Genomic DNA, 23,750 nt, shown 5'->3' with positions numbered 1-23,750 from the left:
TAAAACGCAGTCTTTGGTTAGCGTTCCCCACAACATTTTCTGTGTGTCCCTTCCAATTTAAATTGTTCGTAATTGTAATACCTAGGTATTTAGTTGAATTTACGGCTTTTAGATTATACTGATTTATAGTGTAACCGAAGTTTAACGCGTTCCTTTTAGCACTCATGTGGATGGCCTCACACTTTTCGTTATTTAAGGTCAACTGCCACTTTTAGCACCATTCCGATATTTCTTCTAAATCGTTTTGCAGCTTGTTTTGATCTTCTGATGACTTTATTAGTCGATAAACGACAGCGTCATCTGCAAACAGCCGAAGACGGCTGCTCAGATTGTCTCCCAAATCGTTTATATAAGTAAGGAGCAGCGAAGGTCCTATAACACTGCCTTGGGGAACGCCTGAAATAACTTCTGTTTTACTCTATGACTTTCCGCCAATTAAAACGAACTGTGACCTCTCTGACAGGAAATCAAGGATCCAGTCACATAACTGAGACGATATTCCAAAAGCACGCAATTTCACTACGAACCGCTTGTGTGGTACAGTGTCAAGAGCCTTCTGGAAATCCAGAAATACGGAATCGATCTGAAATCCCTTGTCAATAGCACTCAGCATCCCAAAGACGACCTTTTTTACTGTATTATGCGTGAAAGTGTTGCATGGAACTATTAATACTTCCGCACGTGTGATGCAAATGTTTCTTTGTTCTCCTGCTCCGATTGTTTAAATTTATTCTGTGAAACTACAAATGCACTCGCTGCTTTATCACGAGTTTTGCCTGTTCTGTCGCACATGTCCGACAGAACACCGCACCTCTCTATACAGATGTATTCTATAGATTTCCTACTTACCGCTAAAGAAGCGAAAACTGACTGCCAAAGGAACATTGCCAAAAAGGTCGAAAAATCCTTTTACATATCACAAAAATGTTCTCCCGTATTACAGTTTCGCGGGTAAACAGTTAAAGGGAATTGTCATCAGTGGGGTCTGATCACAGAACCTTTGGCATGACAACCGCATGCTCTACCAACTAACCCACGCGAGATCTGCAAAGTTATTACTCACAGACACGTCTTTCCTGTGCTCTGACTTTTAATTACAGTTTAGGCATGTTCTACTGAACGACAGCACGCATCACGAACCAAATCGGTGTTTTGGTTGATGCTCTATTTTCATACAACGTGTGGTACCGATCTGAGTGTTTGACATCTGGAGGTTTAGGTGTCAGAAGCACCCATATGAGGTCCATATTGCTGGGACTTGGCAGTGGAATTTCTTCCGCAGCAACTGGACTAGGATATGCGAGTATAAAGGATAGTCACAATGCACATCATATACTGTTGGAGGTATCGGAAATCGTCGGCGATCGATTGGCGAAAGAAACAAGTGGAGAACGCGCTTACACGCAATAATGGTGCAAGTGCTATAAGTAGAAAATTTCTGCTGATGAAACCACATCTATGCCACTATAAATTATGTGTGCTTTGGAAGGTCAGATCTGAAAGCTGGAGAGATCTGGAGAGAAGACAGCTCGTCGGTCGTGGAATCTTCTCCGGCGGAGGCTGCTACGCTGTTAACTTGAACCTGGGATTGTGCTTTTTATAGGATGCCACTTGCTCAGATTAGTCTTTGTATCTACAGAAGGCAAGATCTGTAGTACTGACAATGATGGTAGGTGACACTTCTCATTAATGTGTCCTGTTTGGTTATTATTTCAAAATTCACACACTTTACCCTGTCTCTTACAACACTCGACATAGCTTTCTTAATTGTACGGTAACTTTTCTATCCACTTCCGATATAGAATACGACATGTCCGACCGAAACAGAGATACATGCCCAGCCCTGAAGAATGCCCGAAACAGAGTGACTAGCGCAGCCGAAGTACTTCGTCTCCCACGAGCGCAAAATAACCCGAAGGTGTCCGAAGCACTTCGATTGCAATATCGCTACTCTTATGTTTCTCAAAACTAGTGAATTTTGAAACAAAAACGATAGTCTCGTAGGGTAACCATGAGAGATTGTCATACTAAAAATTGGGTTAAACACAATGAAAAGTATATAATTACACTACTGGGCATTAAAATTGCTACACCACGAAGATGACGTGTTACAGAAGCGAAATTTAACCGACAGGAAGAAGATGCTGTGATATGCAAATGATTAACTTTTCAGAGCATTCACACAAGGTTGGCGCCGGTGGCGTCAACTACAACGAACTGACATGAGGAAAGTTTCCAACCGATTTCTTCTACACAAACGGCAGTTTGCCTGGTGAAACGTTGTTGTGATGCCTCGTGTAATGAGGAGAAATACGTACCATCACGTTTCCGACTTTGATAGATGTCGGATTGTAGCCTATCGCGATTGCGTTTTATCGTATCGCGACATTGCTGCTCGCGTTGGTCGAGATCAAATGACTGTTAGCAGAATATGGAATCGGTGCGTTCAGGAGGGTAATACGGAACGCAGTGCTGGATGCCAACGGCCTCGTATCACTAGCAGTCGAGATGACAGGCATCTTATCCGCATGGCTGTAACGGATCGTGCAGCCACGTCTCGATCCCTGGGTCAACAGATGGGGACGTTTGCAAGACAACAACCATATGCAAGAACAGTTCGACGACGTTTGCAGCAGCACGGACTATCAGCTGGGAGACCACGGCTGCGGTTACCCTTGACGCTGCACCACAGACAGGAGCGCCTGCGATGGTGTACTCAACGACGAACCTGGGTGCACGAATGGCAAAACGTCATTTTTTCGGATGAATCCAGGTTCTGTTTACAGCATTATGATGGTCGCAACCATGTTTGGTGACATCGCTGTGAACGCACATTGGAAGCGTGTATTCGTCATCGCCATACTGGTGTATCACCCGGCATGATGGTATGGGGTGTCATTGGTTACACGTTTCGGTCACCTCTTGTTCGCATTGACGGCACTTCGAACAGTGGACGTTACATTTCAGATGTGTTACGACCCGTGGTTCTACCCTTCATTCGATCCCTGCAAAACCCTACATTTCAGCAGGATAATGCAGGATTGCATGTTGCAGGTCCTGTACGGGGCTTTCTGGACACAGAAAATGTTCGACTGCTGCCCTGGCCAGCACATTCTCCAGATCTCTCACCAATTGAAAACGTCTGGTCAATGGTGGACGAGCAACTGGCTCGTCACAATACGCCAGTCACTACTCTTGATGAACTGTGGTATTGTGTTGAAGCTGCAGGGGCAGCTGTACCTGTACACACCATCCAAGCTCTGTTTGACTCAATGCCCAGGCGTATCAAGGCCGTTATTATGGCCAGAGGTGGTTGTTCTGGGTACTGATTTCTCAGGATCTATGCACCCGAATTGTGTGAAAATGTAATCACATGTCAGTTCTAGTATACTATATTTGTCCAATGAATACCCGTTTATCATCTGCATTTCTTCTTGGTTTAGCAATTTTAATGGCCGGTAGTGTATTATACTCTTGATCGAAAAAAAAATAGAATATTGTGGCTGGAGTAAGCAAATGTTTTTCCTTTAATCAAGACCCCAAAACATGTGGTACTGCTTTTGTGAGACACATATCTGGTTGTCCTTTTGTGGATGTGGGATGACAATTAGGATCTGAAGTTTCACTTGATGATGATGCTGAAGACTCTAAAGCAGTGGGCGGTTCGGGCACGGGAATGTTCGGACCTTGTGATATGGGTCTTACGGCTGATTTTAGGTTTGGATAAAAAATTCCTTTCATATTGTTCTTGTTAAGCCCACCAAAGCTAGAGTTGGACTGACGGATTTCAAAGCTAGATCTACCTGGATGTAGAATTTTAAGGTAGTTCACAAGACTGTGAGTTGCAAAGTTACGCAGTTTGTAACATGCAAACGTGCTCAAGCACAAGAAAATGATAGGTAATTCTGCGATTGCATTTGGTATTGAATTCACGGACACTATCGTTCCTAATTATTCAGCAGCAGGAATGTCGACCAATCTGGATTGTATTATGACATTCACAGAGACCGCAAACTATCTAGTATGCGTGAAGGAGACACGATTGTCGGGGTGCAATCGGCATCCGGAATATCACATTTGTTTCATCATTGAGTATACCATCTTGACTCAAGACAAGAGTCAAGATGGTATACTCAATGATGAAGCAAAGCAGTAGGCTTTACCAGAAATATCGACCCTTAGACAATGTGTCTAATAGTGTATTTTAAATACGAGAGTGTGCCATCTTAGGAACTGTTTAACACTTAAAACACTTGAAAATGGCACTTTGAATCCGAAATCATGATCGTGTAAGTGTTAATGTAACACTGCTAATAAACAAACAGTGTAATAGCGGTACTGACTTTAAAGAAATGTTCTAACAGAGTTTACACTATCTGATCAAAAGTATCTGAATAGCACAACGTACTGTGGAGCTGACCTCTAGACGGCACGTGAGCCGGGCCCATCAGTAAAAAAGGGCAGCGGGGAGTATTGTGTTGTCAGTAAACAAGTAGTGACAGGTGAACTGTGCGATCAGGACAGCTCAGTGATTTCTAATGTGGACAATTCGTTGCACGTTACCTCAATAACAAATGGATCACCGACATTTCAACCCTTCTTAAGCTACCCAAGTCGACTGTTGATGATGTCATTGTGAAGTGGGAACGCGAAGGAACGACCGTAACTAAACGAAGGCCAGGCCGAGCTCATGTACTGACGGACAGGGACTGTCGATCATTGTGGTGGTAGTAAAAAATTGCACGAAATCTGCGGAAGCAGTCCCTCGTGTGCTGCAAAGCGCCACCAGCAGTCCAGCTAGCAGTGAGTCTGCACAGGGAGTTTAACAAGAATGTGGTACAGCGATCGAGCAGTTCATTGTAAGCCACACATTCATGTAGCTAATTCTAAGTGACGCTTGAAGAGGCATGACTCGAAACGAGTGATTTGGAATAATGAATCACGCTATACTCTCTTGCAATCCGATGCTACGGAATTGGGAGGTTTATGGTGGTTAGGGTGTGGACTCCTTATTGTGCTTATGGAAACGTCGAATGCTCGAGGATATGAAAACTTTATGCAGCACCATGTACAGAGTACAGTAGAGGAGATTGTTTGTATCAACATGACAGTGCACCCTGTCATTAAGCATAATCTGAGAGAAAATGATTTGTGGATAATAACATCCCTGAAATGGATGTGAACCCGATGGAACATCTTTTGGATGAGTCAGAAGATTTACTTCCCTCGAGACCCCGGTGTGCAACTTGGAGAATGAGCTAGCATTCCTCCACAGACATCCAGACACCTCACTGAAAGTGTCCCCAGTACATCTACATCTACATCTACATCCATACTCCGCAAGCCACCTGACGGTGTGTGGCGGAGGGTACCTTGAGTATCTCTATCGGTTCCCCCTTCTATTCCAGTCTCATATTGTTTGTGGAAAGAAGGATTGTCGGTATGCCTCTGTGTGGGCTCTAATCTCTCTGATTTTATCCTCATGGTCTCTTCGCGAGATATACGTAGGAGGGAGCAATATACTGCTTGACTCCTCGGTGAAGGTATGTTCTCGAATCTTCAACAAAAGCCCATACCAAACTACTGAGCGTCTCTCCTGCAGAGTCTGAGAGGTGGCAGAAGCCCCCTCTCATATTTCTATCTTACTCTGAGTAATTCGATTTTCCTCTCTAATTGCATGCAGTGAAAAGTTGCTATTCCTTCACACGCGGACTTCCCACGCAGCGTCTCTCGTCACCCGGGTGGTCCGGTGACAGGCAGGCTCTGCTGATCTTGAAAGGGTTAAGCCGATGGGTGTGAGGGAGTCGAGTGGATGCTTTCCAGACGCCGACATTGTCATAATAGCGGCGGAGACACGCCCGCAGGGGCCTGAAGGAGCGGCTGGGCTAGAGATTCCGTTACTTCGCAGAAACTTAGCGAAAACAGTTTCTGGCAGGCTACCAGCGAGGCGTGGGAATGACTTGTGTCCCCAGGCAGTCTTGGCGGGCAAATTCCCGCGTTTTCTGCAAAATCGTAACTGTGATTGGCTTGCTCAGGTAATAGCTCCGTGACGTAGAAAAATCGGCGCAGAAATTGGCACTGAGAATCTCCATTGGTGGAATGGTAGTGCTTTGGCAATAGAGTGGAATTTTCCGCCGGTTTTCGAGTTGCTGATTGGAACGTTTAACCACGGCCACTGTCGTGGGGGTGGGAATGTTCTGTGTTCGTTTTGTATGGGTGCTCTGGTGGGAGTCGGTTCTCGCCTTTCGGTCGGAGTAGGTTACAAGACTGAGCTCTCGCTGCTCGGGACAGCCTGCCTTCCGTTGGCTGTCTAATATACTTTTATTTGATTGTAACTGTTTAACAAAGTTGCTGAAGTTTCGACTTCAACGTAACTTTCCAAGTACAGTTGGCAATTGAGCGTTCTGCGTACAAGTGGCCTATGTTGTCTGTCTTGGGCAGTTTTGGCTAAAGTTGACTGTATCGGAGTTACTGTGTGACTTCGCTTGTTAAAATCAATCACTGTACCATCAGTGATTGTGTGGCGAGCCTTCTTCGTCTCCCTCAGAGGCGCATTTGTATTGATAGGAAGTCTTTAGTCTGGAACAACCAGACCAGGACAATTTCTTTCGGGCTATATTCTCGACATTATCATCACCACGACGGGACGTCGAAGCAACCAGCCATCGCTTCCGGTACGCCAGATCGTGTCCTTGCAGTTAAGAAGACAGCTTGGTAATGTATGTACGCAGCACCGGCAGACTAGGGAATTTGCACTGTGATAATCAGAGCTCAGCAGAGCGCGCCTGTTCGTCTTTTCTAACTTTGTTCTGTCTTGGGTGTTCATTGTCCAAGTTATCACTACCGTAGCAGCAATTAACGTTGAGTAGGCTGGGTGTTTCTCTTAAGATTTGAGTTGCAAGGAATTGGCTCCACATACCGCCTTGTCATAAATGTCACAATCTAGTTTATGGACAACTTCACCTTCACAGCATTTATTTGATTATCCAATTTGATGTATTATAAATGTTTCATGTGTTTTGTTTATGATTTTGAGTTTAGTCATAATAAATCAAATTGTTATTTTGGACAGAACTTTCATTCTGTTAATCGGTAGAGCAACCCTTTCATTTCTCACTATGTTGCTGAAACTTTCCTTTATTTAATTAATGTCTATCAAATTAAATTATTGCAGGTGCCAAACTCTTTGCTACTCCACTTGCAGGATCGATTACAGTCAGTTCGCGTTTCTTCTTAATCCATGTGCAACAGCAAAAGTAGGAGTTAGAAAAGGGGGGCTTAGAGCATCATTTCCGTATGAAGATTCGAGAAGAATTTAGTGTTAAATACACTGCTAGCCCCGGCACCTCGCAAGTCTTCCACTAGAGTTTATCTATCATCTCCGTAACGCTTTCGCGATTACTAAATGATCCTGGAACGAAGCGCGCTGCTCTCCGTTTGATCTTCTCTATCTCTTCTATCAACCCTGTCTGGTACGGATCCCACATTGCTGAGCAGTATTCAAGCAGTAGGCGAACAAGCGTACTGTAACCTACTTCCTTTGTTTTCGGATTGCATTTCCTTAGGATTCTTCCAATGAATCTCAGTCTGGCATCTGCTTTACTGGCGATCAACTTTATATGATCGTTTCATTTTAAATCACTCCTAATGCGTGCTCCCAGATAATTTATGGAATTAACTGCTGCCAGTTGCTGACCTGCTATATTGTAGCTAAATGATAAGGGATCTTTCTTTCTATGTATTGGCAGCACATTACACTTGTCTACATTGAGATTCAATTGCCATTCCCTGCACCATGCGTCAATTCCTTGCAGATCCTCCTGCATTTCAGCACAATTTTCCATTGTTATAACCTCTCGATATACCACATCATCATCCGCAAAAAGCCTCAGTGAACCTCCGATGTCATCCACAACGTCATTTATGTATATTGTGAATAGCAACGGTCCTACGACACTCCCCTGCGGCACACCTGAAATCACTCTTACTTCGGAAGACTTCTCTCCATTGAGAATGACATGCTGCGTTCTGTGATCTAGGAACTCTTCTATCCAATCACACAATTGGTCTGATAGTCCATATCCTCTTACTTTGTTCATAAAACGACTGTGGGGAACTGTATCGAACGCCTTGCGGAAGTCAAGAAACACGGCATCTACCTGGGAACCCGTGTCTATGGCCCTCTGAGTCTCGTGGACGAATAGCGCGAGCTGGGTTTCACACGATCGTCTTTTTCGAAACCCATGCTGATTCCTACAGAGTAGATTTCTAGTCTCCAGAAAAGTCATTATACTTGAACATAATACGTGTTCCAAAATTCTACGACACACAGCAACAGAAAGTACCAGCGTGACTTCAAAATGTCCTCCGTTAGCGAGGATACATGCATCCCCCCTCCGTCGCATGGAATCCCTGATGCGCTGATGCAGCCCTGAAGAATGGCGTATTGTATCACAGCCGTCCACAATACGAGCACGAAGAGTCTCTACAGTTGGTACCGGGGTTGCGTAGACAAGAGCTTTCAAATGCCCTCATAAATGAAAGTCAAGAGGGTTGAGGTCAGGAGAGCGTGGAGGCCATGGAATTGGTCCGCCTCTACCAATCCATCGGTCACCGAATCTGTTGTTGAGAAGCGTACGAACACTTCGACTGAAATGTGCAGGAGCTCCATCGTGCATGAACCACATGTTGTGTCGTACTTGTAAAGGCACATGTTCTAGCAGCTCAGGTAGAGCATCCCGTATGAAATCATGATAACGTGCTCCATTGAGCGTAGGCGGAAGAACATGGAGCCCAATCAAGACATCACCAACAATGCCTGCCCAAACGTTCACAGAAAATCTGTGTTGATGACGTGATTGCACAATTGCGTGCGGATTCTCGTCAGCCCACACATGTTGATTGTGAAAATTTACAATGTGATCACGTTGGAATGAAGCCTCATCAGTAAAGAGTACATTTGCACTGAAATGAGAATTGACACATTGTTGGATGAACCATTCGCAGAAGTGTACCCGTGGAGGCCAATCATCTGCTAATAGTGCCTGCACACGCTGTACCTGTTACGGAAACAACTGGTTCTCCCGTAGCACTCTCCATACAGTGACGTGGTAAAGGTTACATTGTACAGCAGCAACTTCTCTGACGCTGACATTAGGGTTATCGTCAACTGCACGAAGAATTGCCTCGTCCATTGCAGGTGTCCTCGTCGTTCTAGGTCTCCGCCAGTCGCGAGTCATAGGCTGTTATGTTCCGTGCTCCCTAAGACGCCGATCAATTGCTTCGAACGTCTTCCTGTCGGGACACCTTCGTTCTGGAAATCTGTCTCGATACAAACGTACCGCGCCACGGCTACTGCCCCGTGCTAATCCATACATCAAATGGGCATCTGCCAACTCCGCATTTGTAAACATTGCACTGACTGCAAAACCAAGTTCGTGATGAACACTAACCTGTTGATGCTACGTACTGATGTGCTTGATGCTAGTACTGTAGAGCAACGAGTCGCATGTCAACACAAGCACCGAAGTCAACATTACCTTCCTTCAATTGGGCCAACTGGCGGTGAATCGAGGAAGTACAGTACATACTGACGAAACTAAAATGAGCTCTAACATGGAAATTAAGCGGTTCCGGACATATGTCCACATAACATCTTTTCTTTATTTGTGCGTGAGGAATGTTTCCTGAAAGTTTGGCCGTACCTTTTTGTAACACCCTGTATACGTAGAAGTGGATAAACCACGAGGTCGAGATGGTTTACGGGACGAAGGAATAATACGCACTGTCGGTGGCCCGGTAAGGAAGAGAAGCGATGTTATTTGTGAGCTGAGAGCGTGGCCCCGTGTCAGCAGGGCAGCAGAGGCGCTGGCCGTCGTTATGCAAGGCGCGGCGCGGCGCGGCGAGGCGCGGCCGGCAGGCCGGAGCTGGCAGTGGCTCGCTGGCAGCGGCAGCATGTACGACAAGATGGGCGCGCGCAGGAACGGCCGCCGCCTCGCCGACCACTCGGACTCGGGCAGCGAGTCGCAGCCGCTGCTCTCGTCCGACGCCAGCCACGCCAGTCGCCGCAGTTTCGGGCGAGTATTCTCAGGCTGCCGTTGTGCCGCGCGGCTTGCAGAACGGTGTCTCGCTCATCTCCAGGCATACACGTATTCTGTCGTTAACAAAGTACCTCTTCGTATGCGCAACACCCATTTTTCTCGGTGGGATCCATGGTCGTTAAAACATTTTAAAAGACTTGTTGGCCCCCTCGTCTATTAAAATGATTTGTTTATATAAGCCACAATTGCAGTTTCTGCCGTCGACATTTTCGAAGTGAAACGTTGCTCAAATTTTTAAACATTTAAAAACTCAGAGAATGTATAAATGTCATCGTCCTATGGCCCATCTCCTGAGGCTGTAAATATATCGTTTGTGAAATCCTTTGTGTAAATAACAGTAAGCTGCTGTTAGATACACCGTCTGACTGCAAATTGAACAACGGATTACTATCAAACGATTTATATGTACAGAAGTTTGTGTTATTTATACTAAAGGAGCAAAAAACGTTGCATACATAGCGATTGGAGATGGGCCATACGATTTTGACTTGTATACATTGCACGATATTTTTAAGTTTTGAAATGTACTGTTGTTGTTGTTATGGTCTTCAGTCCAGATGCTGGTTTGATGCAGCTCTCCATACTACCCTATCCTGTGCAAGCTTGTTCATCTCCCAGTACTTACTGCAATCTACATTCTCCTGAATCTGCTTAGTGTATTCATCTCTTGGTCTCCCTCTACGATTTTTACCCTCAACGCTGCATTCCAATGCTAAATTTGTGACTCCTTGATACCTCAGAACATGTCCTACTAACCGGTCCCTTCTTTTTGTCAAAAAAAAAAAAAAGGTTCAAATGGCTCTGAGCACTATGGGACTCAACTTCTGAGGTCATTAGTCCCCTAGAACTTAGAACTACTTAAACCTAACTAACCTAAGTACATCACACACATCCATGCCCGAGGCAGGATTCGAACCTGCGACCGTAGCGGCCTCACGGTTCCAGACTGCAGCGCCTATAACCGCACAGCCACTTCGGCCGGCTTCTTTTTGTCAAGTTGTGCCACAAACTCCTCTTCCCCCCAATTCTGTTCAATACCTCCTCATTAGTTATGTCGTCTACCCATCTAATCTTCAGCATTCTTCTGTAGCACCACATTTCTAAAGCTTCTATTCTCTTCTTGTCTAAACTATTTATCGTCCATGTTTCACTTCCAAACATGGCTACACTCCATACGAATACTTTCATAAACGACTTCCTGACATTTAAATCTATACTCGATGTTAACAAACTTCTCTTCTTCAGAGACGCTTTCCTTGCCATTGCCAGTCTACATTTTATATCCTCTCTACTTCGACCATCATCAGTTATTTTGCTCTCCAAATAGCAAAACTCCTTTACTTCTTTAAGTGTCTCATTTCCTAATCTAATTCCCTCAGCATTACCCGACTTAATTCGACTACATTCCATTATCCTCGTTTTGCTTTTGTTCATGTTCATCTTATACCCTCCTTTCAAGACACTGCCCATTCCGCTCAACTGCTCTTCCAAGTCCTTTGCTGTCTCTGACAGAATTACAATGTCATCGGCAAACCTCAAGGTTTTTATTTCTTCTCCATGGATTTTAATACCTACTCCAAATTTTTCTTTTGTTTCCTTTACTTCTTGCTGAATATACAGATTGAATAACATCAGGGAGAGGCTACAACCCTGTCTCACGCCCTTCCCAACCACTGCTTCCCTTTCGTGCCCCTCGACTCTTATAACTGCCATCTGGTTTCTGTACATATTGTAAATAGCCTTTCGCTCCCTGTATTTTACCCCTGCCACCTTCAGAATTTGAAAGAGAGTATTCCAGTCAACATTGTCAAAAGCTATCTCTAAGTCTACAATTGCTAGAAACGTAGTTTTGCCTTTCCTTAATCTTTCTTCTAAGATAAGGCGTAAGGTCAGTATTGCCTCACGTGAAATGTACTAAAGCACGAAAATTTTAGTCAGTGTTCCATTTGAAAATGGCCAAGGGCTGAAACTGCAGTCGTGGAATTCATAACTAAACAATTTTCAGAGGCGAAAGCTAGAATGAGGTCTTAAAAATAAGTTAAATAGTCCATCGTTGTTGATCTAGACGCGTTTAGCGTTTGCCCACCTCGTCTCCCAGACGGTTCAAAAATGGCTCTGAGCACTATGGGACTTAACATCTGAGGTCATCAGTTCCGTAGAACTTAGAACTACTTAAACCTAACTAGCCTAAGGACATCACACACAGCCATGCCCGAGGCAGAATTCGAACCCGCGACCGTAGCGGTCGCGCGGTTCCAGACTGAAGCGCGTAGAACCGCTCGGCCACCAAGGCCGGCTTTCAGGCGGCATCCTTGCATTAATGGGTCTGCATCTACGTCTGCCATGCAGACCAGCGTGAAGTGCGTGGCGGAGGACACTTTCAATTGTACCACATTTTAGAGTTTCTTTCCGGTTTTTTCACATATGTAGAGCAGGAAGAATGGCGACTTAAACGTCTGTGTTGTTCCTGTGATTAGTCAATACTGTTTCGCGGCCTTGCGGCACCGATGAGTAGGAAGTTATAGCACACGGTGGTTATAATTAATTTTCGTTACTTCGGCCTATTTACTGTGTGCGTACCCAAGTTTCTAGGAATGACGTTCAGACGGGATGATGGTTACTTGGGAGTCTACTGTGTCTCGTCAACACAGACTCCAGTCAGTCTGTCATCCAGCACACTCGTCAGTTGCTTGATGGTGTTCTGCTTTGATCTCGAGTCATTCTATTTTTAGTAGAACCCGGCATTAGTGCATTTGGTATCCAGGACTGAGATGAGACCGTCTCGTGGACAGAATTGGAACTATGATAACGTATTCTCTACTCAAGCTTTTTTGTTTCTGCCGAAACAACGTTTTATCCCGCGAACTTTTGTGCGACGACATCAATCTTTGAACATCAATCCAATGACATAAAGTTCCTTACATAAAGGAAAGTTAATTTTAAAACGAACTGAAAACTCTTTCTTCTTGACCATATCACTATTATACACACTCACACGTAAATGGCCAAAACTTACCAATACAATTTTCCTTTTGCGAGTTTTTGACAATTCTTTAGGCCGTTTATCGCAAATCCGTATCCAAGCCTCTCGATCCTTTCGTCAATTATCTTTCAAATTTCTTCATTACATATCCTTCATCACTTGATTTTTTGCATTCTGCAAAGGGTCTTCCCGTTTTCCTCTTATATGGAGGTTGGCAAAATGTTCATCTCCTAACCACATGCCCACACAGTTTTGAACGTCGTCTTTCCACTTCTTCGGTGATGTACGTGGAAGTTTTCATTGGTTTCCAGTTTTTTGTATTTGGCGTCTTCTCTCACATTGAAAATCTTCTAAAAAAATCCATTTGCGCTGCTTCAAGTCTTCGTCTACTTCTTTTGTCATTTCCCAGGTTTCCACTCCATGCAACAAATACTTTGTATTAACCTTTTTTCTTGCGTTTTTATTAATTTTATATGACCAGTGGAGAGAATTCAGCTTATTGATTGCTTTTTTAGCGTGTGTTGTCCTCTGCCTTATTTCTAGTTTATTCGAACCCTGATCTGAGATTATAGTTCTCAGATATTTATAATTTTGACGTGCCTCAGTAGTTTTTCATCTATGCTGACGTCATGTTGTTTACTTCCTAGAGAGAGATTTTGTTTAAAAATTTATCGTTGGTCCGACCTCATCGTATGTGTCTAAGATTTTCTTTATCATATAGTTATTTCATAATCATTTTCAGCCAGTACTGTTTGACCATTGGCGAATAGTATACTCGATAGGTAATCCACATCTACGTCTAGGCCGATTACGCCACGCATTTTCATCTATTCTTTAACAACTTTGTTCAGATAGTACTGAAACAGAGTAGGCACAATACAGCAACCCTGTCTAACGCCTTTGGTTGGTCTTATTGCTCGGGAGATACCGTTTCCTGTTTTAAGTATTGTCTCTAACCTCTTGTAAACTTCTTTAACTGCAGCAAAATGTTAAATACCTCCTTAAAGAAACGTCCCTCATCGCTACAGTATGTTCTGCAAATGATTTCTGGCACTCGTCAGTACTTAATTAGCTAATTCTCGTGTACATATGGACAGGCATGGTGCTTTCCCGGTACATATATTAAGTCACGTAGCCCTTACTAAGCGGCAACTCACTTTCAGCAAACATCAGTGATATGGTCGGACTTCTGCATTTGCCTATAAACGATCAAATCTCCACGCAGAGGGTATCAATGTGCCTCTCACTTTTGCGTGTTTTCTACTGGCCCTCCTCACTCATACAGTTGTGTCGTTGGGTTGGCTCATCAGTTTCTTCCTCATTTGTATTTCCGTAACACGTAGTATAAAGGGAGAAGGAAGACTAGACCCGTCGTCAACGAGGTCTTAGATACAGATTACGAGCTCGATTGAGGGAGGGCTGGGGAACCATCCTGACATTTGGCTAAAGTGCTTTACGGACATCACAGAAACCTAATTTTGAATGGCCAGACGAGGATCTAAAGCGGCGTTCTCCCGCATGCAAGGACACGCGCTTCTACAGTTCGTAACATGTTTATTTGATGTGAGTTCCAGTTAGGTCTTGTCGGAGAGTCTTCACGGAATGGCACTCCACTTTCAGTTTTCATGGTGCACTATTGGTCTTATCTTTACTACGAAATACACATGAGCAACCTCTCTCTACTTTAAGCTAGTATGCGCAAGTAATTATTAATCAGTTAGCCTTTCTCTAACAGTGTTTTCGATACTATTCGTAATTTTCGAACTGTTTGAAGTTAACCGTTCCTTCACGTTTTCTTGCTAAGATTCGCCTGCATATTTCGTTTCTGGAACACTTGTAGATAAAAGTAACCTACCGTTGATGACTTATTAGGGATTTGCCTAGCCTGTCCGTGGGTCACGTTATTTTCGTTCTAAGCGATGTTTGTTCTTTTATATTCTTTTGTTGCGTATTTTTGAACGAAAATTGTGAGAACGCCGGAGATGTTCACGCGCGCCAGGCCAAGCATCTTAAATTCAAGGTCATGCTAACGCTACCGGTCAAGAGCCGGAGGAATGCGCGTTTGATTCTACTGACCCATTCCTTTACTCTACAGTGCTTTGTGCATACAAAATCAGTCTGCATACTGTTACTAAAATTAAAACTTGTTCATCTTACACACTGGTCTTCTCTCACTACCAACAGTACACTTCTATTTTTTTCAAATTCGTTCAAACATAGCAGAAGAAAAGCTAAAATAAATAAATAAAAAAAAAATAAAAATAAAAAATATAAATCTCCATTTATAATATGTAGTTACGTGGCAACCACTTTCAAATTTAGCGATGGCAGATTGCTGTAACGACTTTAGTTGGTGCAAATATTTGTAGCATTACTATGCTTATATGTATCTTGTGTGCGTTAAGGGCAACAAAATCTATGGTAATAACACCTAGTCATCACCCAAGAATACTCACATTCACGCCGGCCGGTGTGGCCGAGCGGTTCTAGGCGCTTCAGTCCGGAACCGCGCGACCGCTACGGTCGCAGGTTCGAATCCTGCCTCGGGCATGGATGTGTGTGATGTCCTTAGGTTAGATAGGTTTAAGTAGTTCTAAGTTCTAGGGGACTGATGACCACAGACGTTGAGTCCCATAGTGCTCAGAGCCATTTGAACTCATATTCACGAGGATTGTCGCGAAGAACCATGCAGGTAATGCGAGAGATTATAAGTCAATTAGCATCTAGAACTCTCTTTTTGCCTGCAGGCCATACAGCCACCGAACAACTTGAGCCTGGAATCACATTCCAACGCGAGCTTCAAAAACTGATTTCCAATGGGCGGGTGGCCGCTTCCAAACTAAAAATACTCTGTTGGTTTGTTGCAAATAGTACGTCGACAGTGCAAGCTGAAGGGAGAATAGTTTTAACTATTCGTTCTATTACATCTTTTCGTTGTGCATACAAACAGAACACAATCTAATATTTAACAGTGATGGGAAAAGATATCGGTTGTGGCCTTTTTAAAGCAACCGTTGCGGCATTAGCCGTAAGTGACTTAGGGAAACGGAGGAAAAGAGTAGCTGTAGGTCACTGGGCGGGAATTTGAATGGCAGTCGTCCCGAGCGTGAGTTCAACATTTTGAATGCATCACTTCGCTTGATCTGTTGACGCACAAGGAAGAATATTTTTGACATCCACCATAGCCTCATAAGGGTCGCTGAAAATTTACACACTGCTCGTTAGAAATATTACCATGTAAAATTCTCAGTAAATATTTGGCCCACAACTTTTTAAGACCACCATATTATATTAAACACGTTACCGGTCTTCCGGTTTTCACACAATGGATTGGTAGCGAGGGTTGGGTAGTTTGGGGGAAGAGACCAAACAGCGAGGTCATCAGTCTCATCAGATTAGGGAACGACGGGAAAGGAAGTCGGCCGTGCCCTTTCAAAGGAACCATCCCGGCATTTGCCTGGAGCGATTTAGGGAAATAACGGAAAACCTAAATCAGGATAGCCGGACGCGGGATTGAACCATCGTCCTCCCGAATGCGAGTCCTGTGTGCTAACCACTGCGCCACCTCGCTCCGTAACACGTTACCAGAGCTCTTGAATTGTTCATTGTATTTAAGTGTACCGCAAAATGTCATGCCTAAACTTCTGGAGGAGCTCGAACTGCAGTTACACACCAGCTTGTACGAGGTGCATTAAAGTTCTAAGGCCTCCGAATTTTTTTCTCCGGACTGGAAAGAGATAGAAACATACGCATTGTTTTAAAATGAGGCCGCGTTCATTGTCAATACGTCCCAGAGATGACAGCACCGTACGGCAGATGGAATTTTACCGCCAGTGGCGAGAATGAGAACTGTTTTAAATACTTAAAATGGCGACGTTTTCCTTACTTGAACAGTGTGCAATCATTCGTTTTCTGAATTTGCGTGGTGTGAAACCAATTGAAATTCATCGACCGTTGAATGGAGTTATGGATGTGTCGAAAGTGCGTTCGTGGGTGCGACAGTTTAATGAAGGCAGAACATCGTGTGACAACAAACCGAAACAACCTCGGGCTCGCACATGACGGTCTGACGACATGATCGAGAAAGTGGAGGGAATTGTTTTGGGGGATCGCCGAATGACTGTTGAACAGATCGCCTCCAGAGTTGGCATTTCTGTGGATTCTGTGCACACAATCCTGCATGACGACCTGAAAATGCGAAAAGTGTCATCCAGGTGGGTGCCACGAATGCTGACGGACGACCACATGGTTACCCGTGTGGCATGTTGCCAAGCAATGTTGACGCGCAACGACAGCATGAATGGGACTTTCTTTTCGTCGGTTGTGACAGTGGATGAGACGTGGATGCCATTTTTCAATCCAGAAACAAAGCGCCAGTCAGCTCAATGGAAGCACACAGATTCACCGCCACCAAAAAAATTTCGGGTAACCGCCAGTGCTGAAAAAATGATGGTGTCCATGTTCTGGGACAGCGAGGGCGTAATCCTTACCCATTGCGTTCCAAAGGGCACTACGGCAACAGGTGCATCCTACGAAAATGTTTTGAAGAACAAATTCCTTCCTGCACTGCAACAAAAACGTCCGGAAAGGGCTGCGCGTGTGCTGTTTCACCAAGACAACGCACCCGCACATCGAGCTAACGTTACGCAACAGTTTCTTCGTGATAACAACTTTTCAGTGATTCCTCATGCTCCCTACTCACCTGACCTGGCTCCTAGTGACTTTTGGCTTTTTCCAACAATGAAAGACACTCTCCGTGGCCGCACATTTACCAGCCGTGCTGCTATTGCCTCAGCGATTTTCCAGTGGTCAAAACAGGCTCCTAAAGAAGCCTTCGCCGCTGCCATGGAATTATGGCGTCAGCGTTGTGAAAAATGTGTACGTCTGCAGGGCGATTACGTCGAGAAGTAACGCCAGTTTCATCGATTTCGGGTGAGTAGTTAATCAGAAAAAAAATCGGAGGCCTTAGAACTTGAATGCACCTCGTAGTCTCTTAACAACGACTGAGACGGGTACTCGTCTACTGGAGTAGTTGGCGGTAGTTATTTTGGTCAATGATTGTTAGGTGAACGTTAATCTGTTCTGAAACCTACTGTAATATAACGCTGTTTTGTCAAATGAAGGCATGATTCAAGACCGTGACTTATGTGATTTAGATTGTTTATGACGTACAGCAGCAACCAGCTACAAACCGGTTTTAGATTACGTTATTGAAAAATTACCAAGTTATACCTTGCAACTTTTTTTCACATTTGAAAAGACCTTAATTTTCCGGAATAATTTTTGTAACTTCAGAAGACAGTAAGTGAATACTATGATTTAAAAATGGAGTAACAAAATATATGAAACTTCTATTACAGGGCTGCCTAGAGACGAAAGTCTAAGAAGCATTCCCAGGTACAACTCTCTTCCCTGCTTTTTCAACAAAATAATCTAAAACCAATTTGTGGCTTGGTGCTGTTGTACAGCATTAACTAATGTAGTATTTTATTCAACGCACGAAATTTGTGCAAAGTTTGTTATTGCAAGAACGGAAAAGAAATGACTCATACCAGTAGCACTGCAAATATTTCGCACTTCTAACCGTTGGTTCCCAGGCGAGAAATGCTATTTTTTCCAATGCCTCCTCTACATTTCACCAAGCTTTGAAAATATCATTCTGTTGTACCCAGTACTTATAGGGTGCTCTTTCAGCCTGTTATCATTAACATCAAAGCAGATCAATTACGTTCGTAACCTGCCATAATGGTGAGCCTGTCTGGCGGTGGGTTCGCAGTACTCACAGTTTGAAGGTATATGACATCACACGGTCGAAGACTATACAGAGTGAAGGTCAATAAAATTCCCGAATCCACGTCTCTTGTCTGTCAGCGATTCGCTTTTGCGAGCACAGCCAACCGTGGAAACCGTTAATAGTATACTAGTGTACAAAATTTTTAAATTTGTGTAGACTTCTTTGCGCTTTTCTTCCAATAACAACGTTAGCTTTCGTTACAGTATTGCATTCAAGGGGTATGAGTCCAGAAAGTTTTCTCCGCTGTCCTTCCACAGTGTATCCTAAAAAATGGTTCAAATGGCTCTGAGCACTATGGGACTTAACATCTGAGGTCATCAGTCCCCTAGAACTTAGAACTACTTAAACCTAACTAACCTAAGGACATCACACTCATCCATGCCCGAGGCAGGATTCGAACCTGCGACCGTAGCGATCGCGCTGTTCCAGACTGAAGCGCCTAGAACCGCTCATCCACAAGGCCGGCATTTAAGAATAGGCTAAGATAAATATGCCGATATTTTTTCATCTTTCAAAATTATAGCTCCTTACACAGATAGATAAAACTGGCCTACTCACTATAAACACGATGTTAAGGTACTTAACTGTTTACATAATAATAATTATTCTTGTTTAATTCGTTGGTCTTGCCTACAAAAATAATTTTAAAGATGCAAGTGAAAGAAAATTTTTTATTGTTCTGTACGTGGCTACTAATTTGGTAGCCATTGCTCCTTCCTCCAGTTCCCATTAGTTTATCTGTGTAACATAACCACCTGCGCTAGTACTACTACTACTATACGCACTCCTCCTCCACTACTATTACTGTTACAAGTACTGCTATCCTCGTTGCTCCATTAACTGTCACCGTTTACTTGTACTCGTAGAGGTATATTTATTCACATTGGATTTGTTCATTACGCACTGACCCGTTCCTGAAAACAGGCCGCTCAACTGTCGACTACTGGATTCCACAGGTATATGATATCCTGTCGGCAGTGTTTGCATTGCTGTGACTAGTAATATGATTCACTGGGGCAATTCTAGCTCACGTTTCTGGAAAGTTTCATGTCAGCTCGACGGAAACTCTTGCATATCATTTCTTCAGTGGTTACAGACCTTAATTGCAGCTCTCCATCTGCATGAGACATTGATTCATATGCAAGGTCTACCCTGGGATTTCCGGATTCTGTAGCTGCGATATTGTCTAAAATACTCGAATATGCTTCTTTCACAATACTTATTTCTAATACGTCATTTGAAAAAAAAAAGTTCAAATGTGTGTGAAATCTTATGGGACTTAACAGCTAAGGTCATCAGTCCCTAAGCTTGCACACTTCTTAACCTAAGTTATCCTAAGGACACCCACACCCATGCCCGAGGGAGGACTCGAATCTCCGCCGGCACCAGCCGCACAATCCATGACTGCAGCGCCCGAGACTGCTCGGCTAATCCCGCGCGGCCGTCATTTGAATTTTAAGCCGAACATGACTTGCTGAACTTACCTAGTGTGCGCAGTTTCACATACTGTGGAAAATGCAATGTCTGTTCTTTCGATGATATGCAGATAGATTATACTTGTGCGACGATCAGTCAGATACAGAATTTTATGGCCAGGGATGTTAAGAGATCTTTGTCATAGCTTCTCACTGATGTTAACACAAAATTCTTATGACATGCTGTCTCTATCAGAAAAGTGATATTTTATCTCCACAGTCTTAATACTAAACTTTATTTTCGTATTGGCTTCAATTTTAGATATTCTATGCAACTGTGTCCGATTGTCCTTAACGTATTAATGTCACTATAAGTCACACTGCACTGATCTCCAGCACCAGTGGGCATATCCCAGACGACCAGTGTACACTGCCTGAGAAAAAAAGTGAAGTACCAAGAAAAGAAGGAGGAAATAACATTAAACTTCCGAGGTGAGAGAGTATATAATGTTATTTCAGTTATTACAAAATCGAGTCAAATTTACGAATCACATGACAGTATGAGCCCACTTGCCAATATGACGTTGCACACCCTCTGGACTCGATGCATGCACTAATTCGGTTGGTAAGAGTGTTGCAAAGCTGTAGTATCCTCTCCTGAGGCAGTCTGGCTAAAAACTGTTGAAACTGGTCCTTGATGTCTAGGATATTGTCACTGGGACGGTGTTGACGTCAGTGCTGGTCCCATGCAAGTTCTATCTGGGACAGATCTGACTATCTTGCTGGCCACGTACCTCAACGTCACGCAGACGGTTAATATTACCACATACATGTCTGGACGAGCATTGTCCTGTTGAAAAATGGCACCACGATACTGGCGCATGAGAGGTAACACATGAGGACGCAGGGTGTCAGTAATGCACCGCTGTGCCGCCAGAGTTCCCTCAGTTAGTACCAGCCGTGACCTTAAGTTATACCCGATGGCTCTCCACGCCTTGACACCACGAGTCATTGTCACTCTCCGAAACATCCGAAGAATGGAACCTTTCCCCAGGTGGCCACTGTACTCACCGGTGATGGTCATCCGGGGTAGTGCGGAACCAGTATTCATTGCTGAACACAATTCGAGGCCATTCACAAGCAATACATGCTTCCCAGCCATAGCACCACACCAACGGCCGTCTATTTGTGGGAAGATGGTCTCTGACCAATGGTGCGGAATGACACAGAACGTTGCATGGAGTCCATTACCTGTCCTTGGATGGCACGCGCAGATGTGAAAGGGTTACGGTGTGCTTGGTGCACGAAACGACGATCTCCCCTTGTTGTGTCAGACGTGATCGACGAGAAACGTGTATGCCTGCAATCACGTTTCCATGCAGTTCAACAGTGGGCCACTGTCACATCCGAATACCCCACGAATTTGGATATTGCACGATTCGGTCAGCTGGCCTAATGGAGACCCACAATGACGTTCCTTTCGAACCCTGTTAAGTGATCACTCAGCATCTCACTCTGTTGACGCCCCTTACATAGCCTACAGTCCCGGAAAAATCACTAAACACGAACAATACCAGTGCACTCTGCGGACATTCCTACCTGTCACAGAGAATTGCTGACTCCAATCATGTACGCACTCGCTGATGGTGTGTGCGCACAGGAAGTTACATAGACATCAGATCACGTCTTATGCATGCTTCACTTTTTTTGTCAGGCAGAGTATATTTGGCTCACAGTCCGTAGGATCAAAGATAGAAACATCTCTCTATTCACCGATGAATGGCACTGCGGTATTAGAATAAAAACTTTTGATTTAACGCTTATTTCCTTGTTGACGGGTTTTTGGAGAACTCAGTACGCCTGCTTAGCTGGATGGTAACGTGTTTGCCTCCCGTGCAGCGGGCTCGGGTTCGTTTCCCGGCCAGGTTGGAGATTTTTCCCTCTCGTTTTTTGTAGTTATGTATTCTGTTCCCCTAACAAATTGAGTCATCACCACTGTCAATATTAGAAAAAAAATGCTCCAAGAGCAAACACTTCTGTTTGTTAGAGACTCGTGAGTTATCGCAGTCTATTCATAGGCGTATTACCGAGCGAGGTGGCGCAGTGGTTAGCACACTGGACTCGCATTCGGGAGGACGACGGTTCAATCCCGCGTCCGGCCATCCTGATTTAGGTTTCCCGTGATTTCCCTAGATCACTTCAGGCGAATGCCGGGATGGTTCCTTTGAAAGGGCACGGCCGATTTCCTTCCCCATCCTTCCCTAATCCGAGCTTGTGCTCCGTCTCTAATGACCTCGTTGTCGACGGGACGTTAAACACTAATCTCCTCCTCCTCCCCTCCTCCCCCCATAGGCGTATTGACACCACGCGACAAATTTGAAGATGGCTAGAAGCTGTGACGTTTCAAATGAAGGAAGATTGTAGTGTAAGGGCCCATAAACGACGAGATGGAACACAAGCTCGGTTAGAACAAGGATGAGGAAGGAAATTGGCCTTCTGCTTTTCAAACGAACCATATCAGCATTCGCCTTAACCCGTCCACTGCCATTTTTTCTGAGTGGAAGATATTAATGTATGATTAATTAATGTCGTAGTTATAAGTAACAATTCGAAAAAGAATATTTCCCGTCGTTTCGGTTTCCAGCGCAGTGAATAGTGGAACAGACAGTGTTATTTACAAGTAACTTCAGGTTCTCAGAAGGCGACTGCACAAAACTACAAGACATGCAGAAAACAGGCACACATTAGTGGCCAGAGCATCTCTCCACATTGCACGCGCATCATAAGGACACAGCTTTTGATGAGGTCAACGTCAATAGGTGCGTGCAATTCATTGACAAAAATATCTGGCAAGGAACGAGAGGAACCCGCGTTGGAATAATGTTTATTGGTTGCCTATCTGCAGGCGCCAACTAATTCAATGCGACAAAGTTAGCATCTAGCAAGAAGTTTAACAACGAGACTTGAAGACAGCACAACCTAGAGTTGCAATTTGTAATTACAGGAATTCTGCAAACCATTAACAGGCTTCCCCTTACCAGTGGGATAGGGAAACACAGCAGTAACATGCAACATATTCTCACTGGTTGTGAGATAATTCTGTCGTGGGACACGTACGTCCCAGAGGTAGTGAAAGGATTCAGTGATTAAGGAAACGTCGGAAAACGTAAATCTGGCTCGGCGAACGAGGTTATAAAAGCCGCTCACGCAGCTGCGAGTGCAATGCCTTAACCAGAGAACCGGCCATAGCGCTGCTGTGTAGCAGCTTTGCCTCGTGCTAAGGAGCGGCTGATCCGCAGACAGCTATACATAATTTGCGTTTCCTGACTAAACTGGTTCGACCGGTCAGGAATTCTTCAGAAAATTAGGCAATGGTAACAGCTAGCCCGCTGCTTATACTGCTCGACAAAACTTGGGCGGAATGAAAGATGTTTGAATATAACGTATCTTTCATAAAC

The 23,750-nt window shown here is 44.2% G+C and overlaps 1 protein-coding gene across 2 annotated transcripts in view; it reads left to right on the top strand.

Moving 5' to 3' along the window:
- Positions 1 to 9,946: 9,946 nt before the first annotated feature.
- Positions 9,947 to 23,750, top strand: part of LOC126184966 (sodium-coupled neutral amino acid transporter 9-like) — a 347,307-nt gene continuing 333,503 nt past the window's right edge. The window contains exon 1 of one of the 2 annotated variants that reach the window (XM_049927662.1): positions 9,947 to 10,076. In XM_049927662.1, the coding sequence (XP_049783619.1) occupies positions 9,955 to 10,076 (122 nt within the window). In that variant the 5' untranslated portion in view covers positions 9,947 to 9,954. The remainder of the gene's footprint in view (positions 10,077 to 23,750) is intronic. The other variant, XM_049927663.1, reaches the window with a different exon arrangement.

This window comes from Schistocerca cancellata, chromosome 4 (assembly GCF_023864275.1).
Source record: "Schistocerca cancellata isolate TAMUIC-IGC-003103 chromosome 4, iqSchCanc2.1, whole genome shotgun sequence".
Taxonomy (NCBI): Eukaryota; Metazoa; Arthropoda; class Insecta; order Orthoptera; family Acrididae; genus Schistocerca; species Schistocerca cancellata.
Note: the sequence above shows the minus strand (reverse complement) of the source record. Positions and strands in the feature narration are given on the sequence as shown.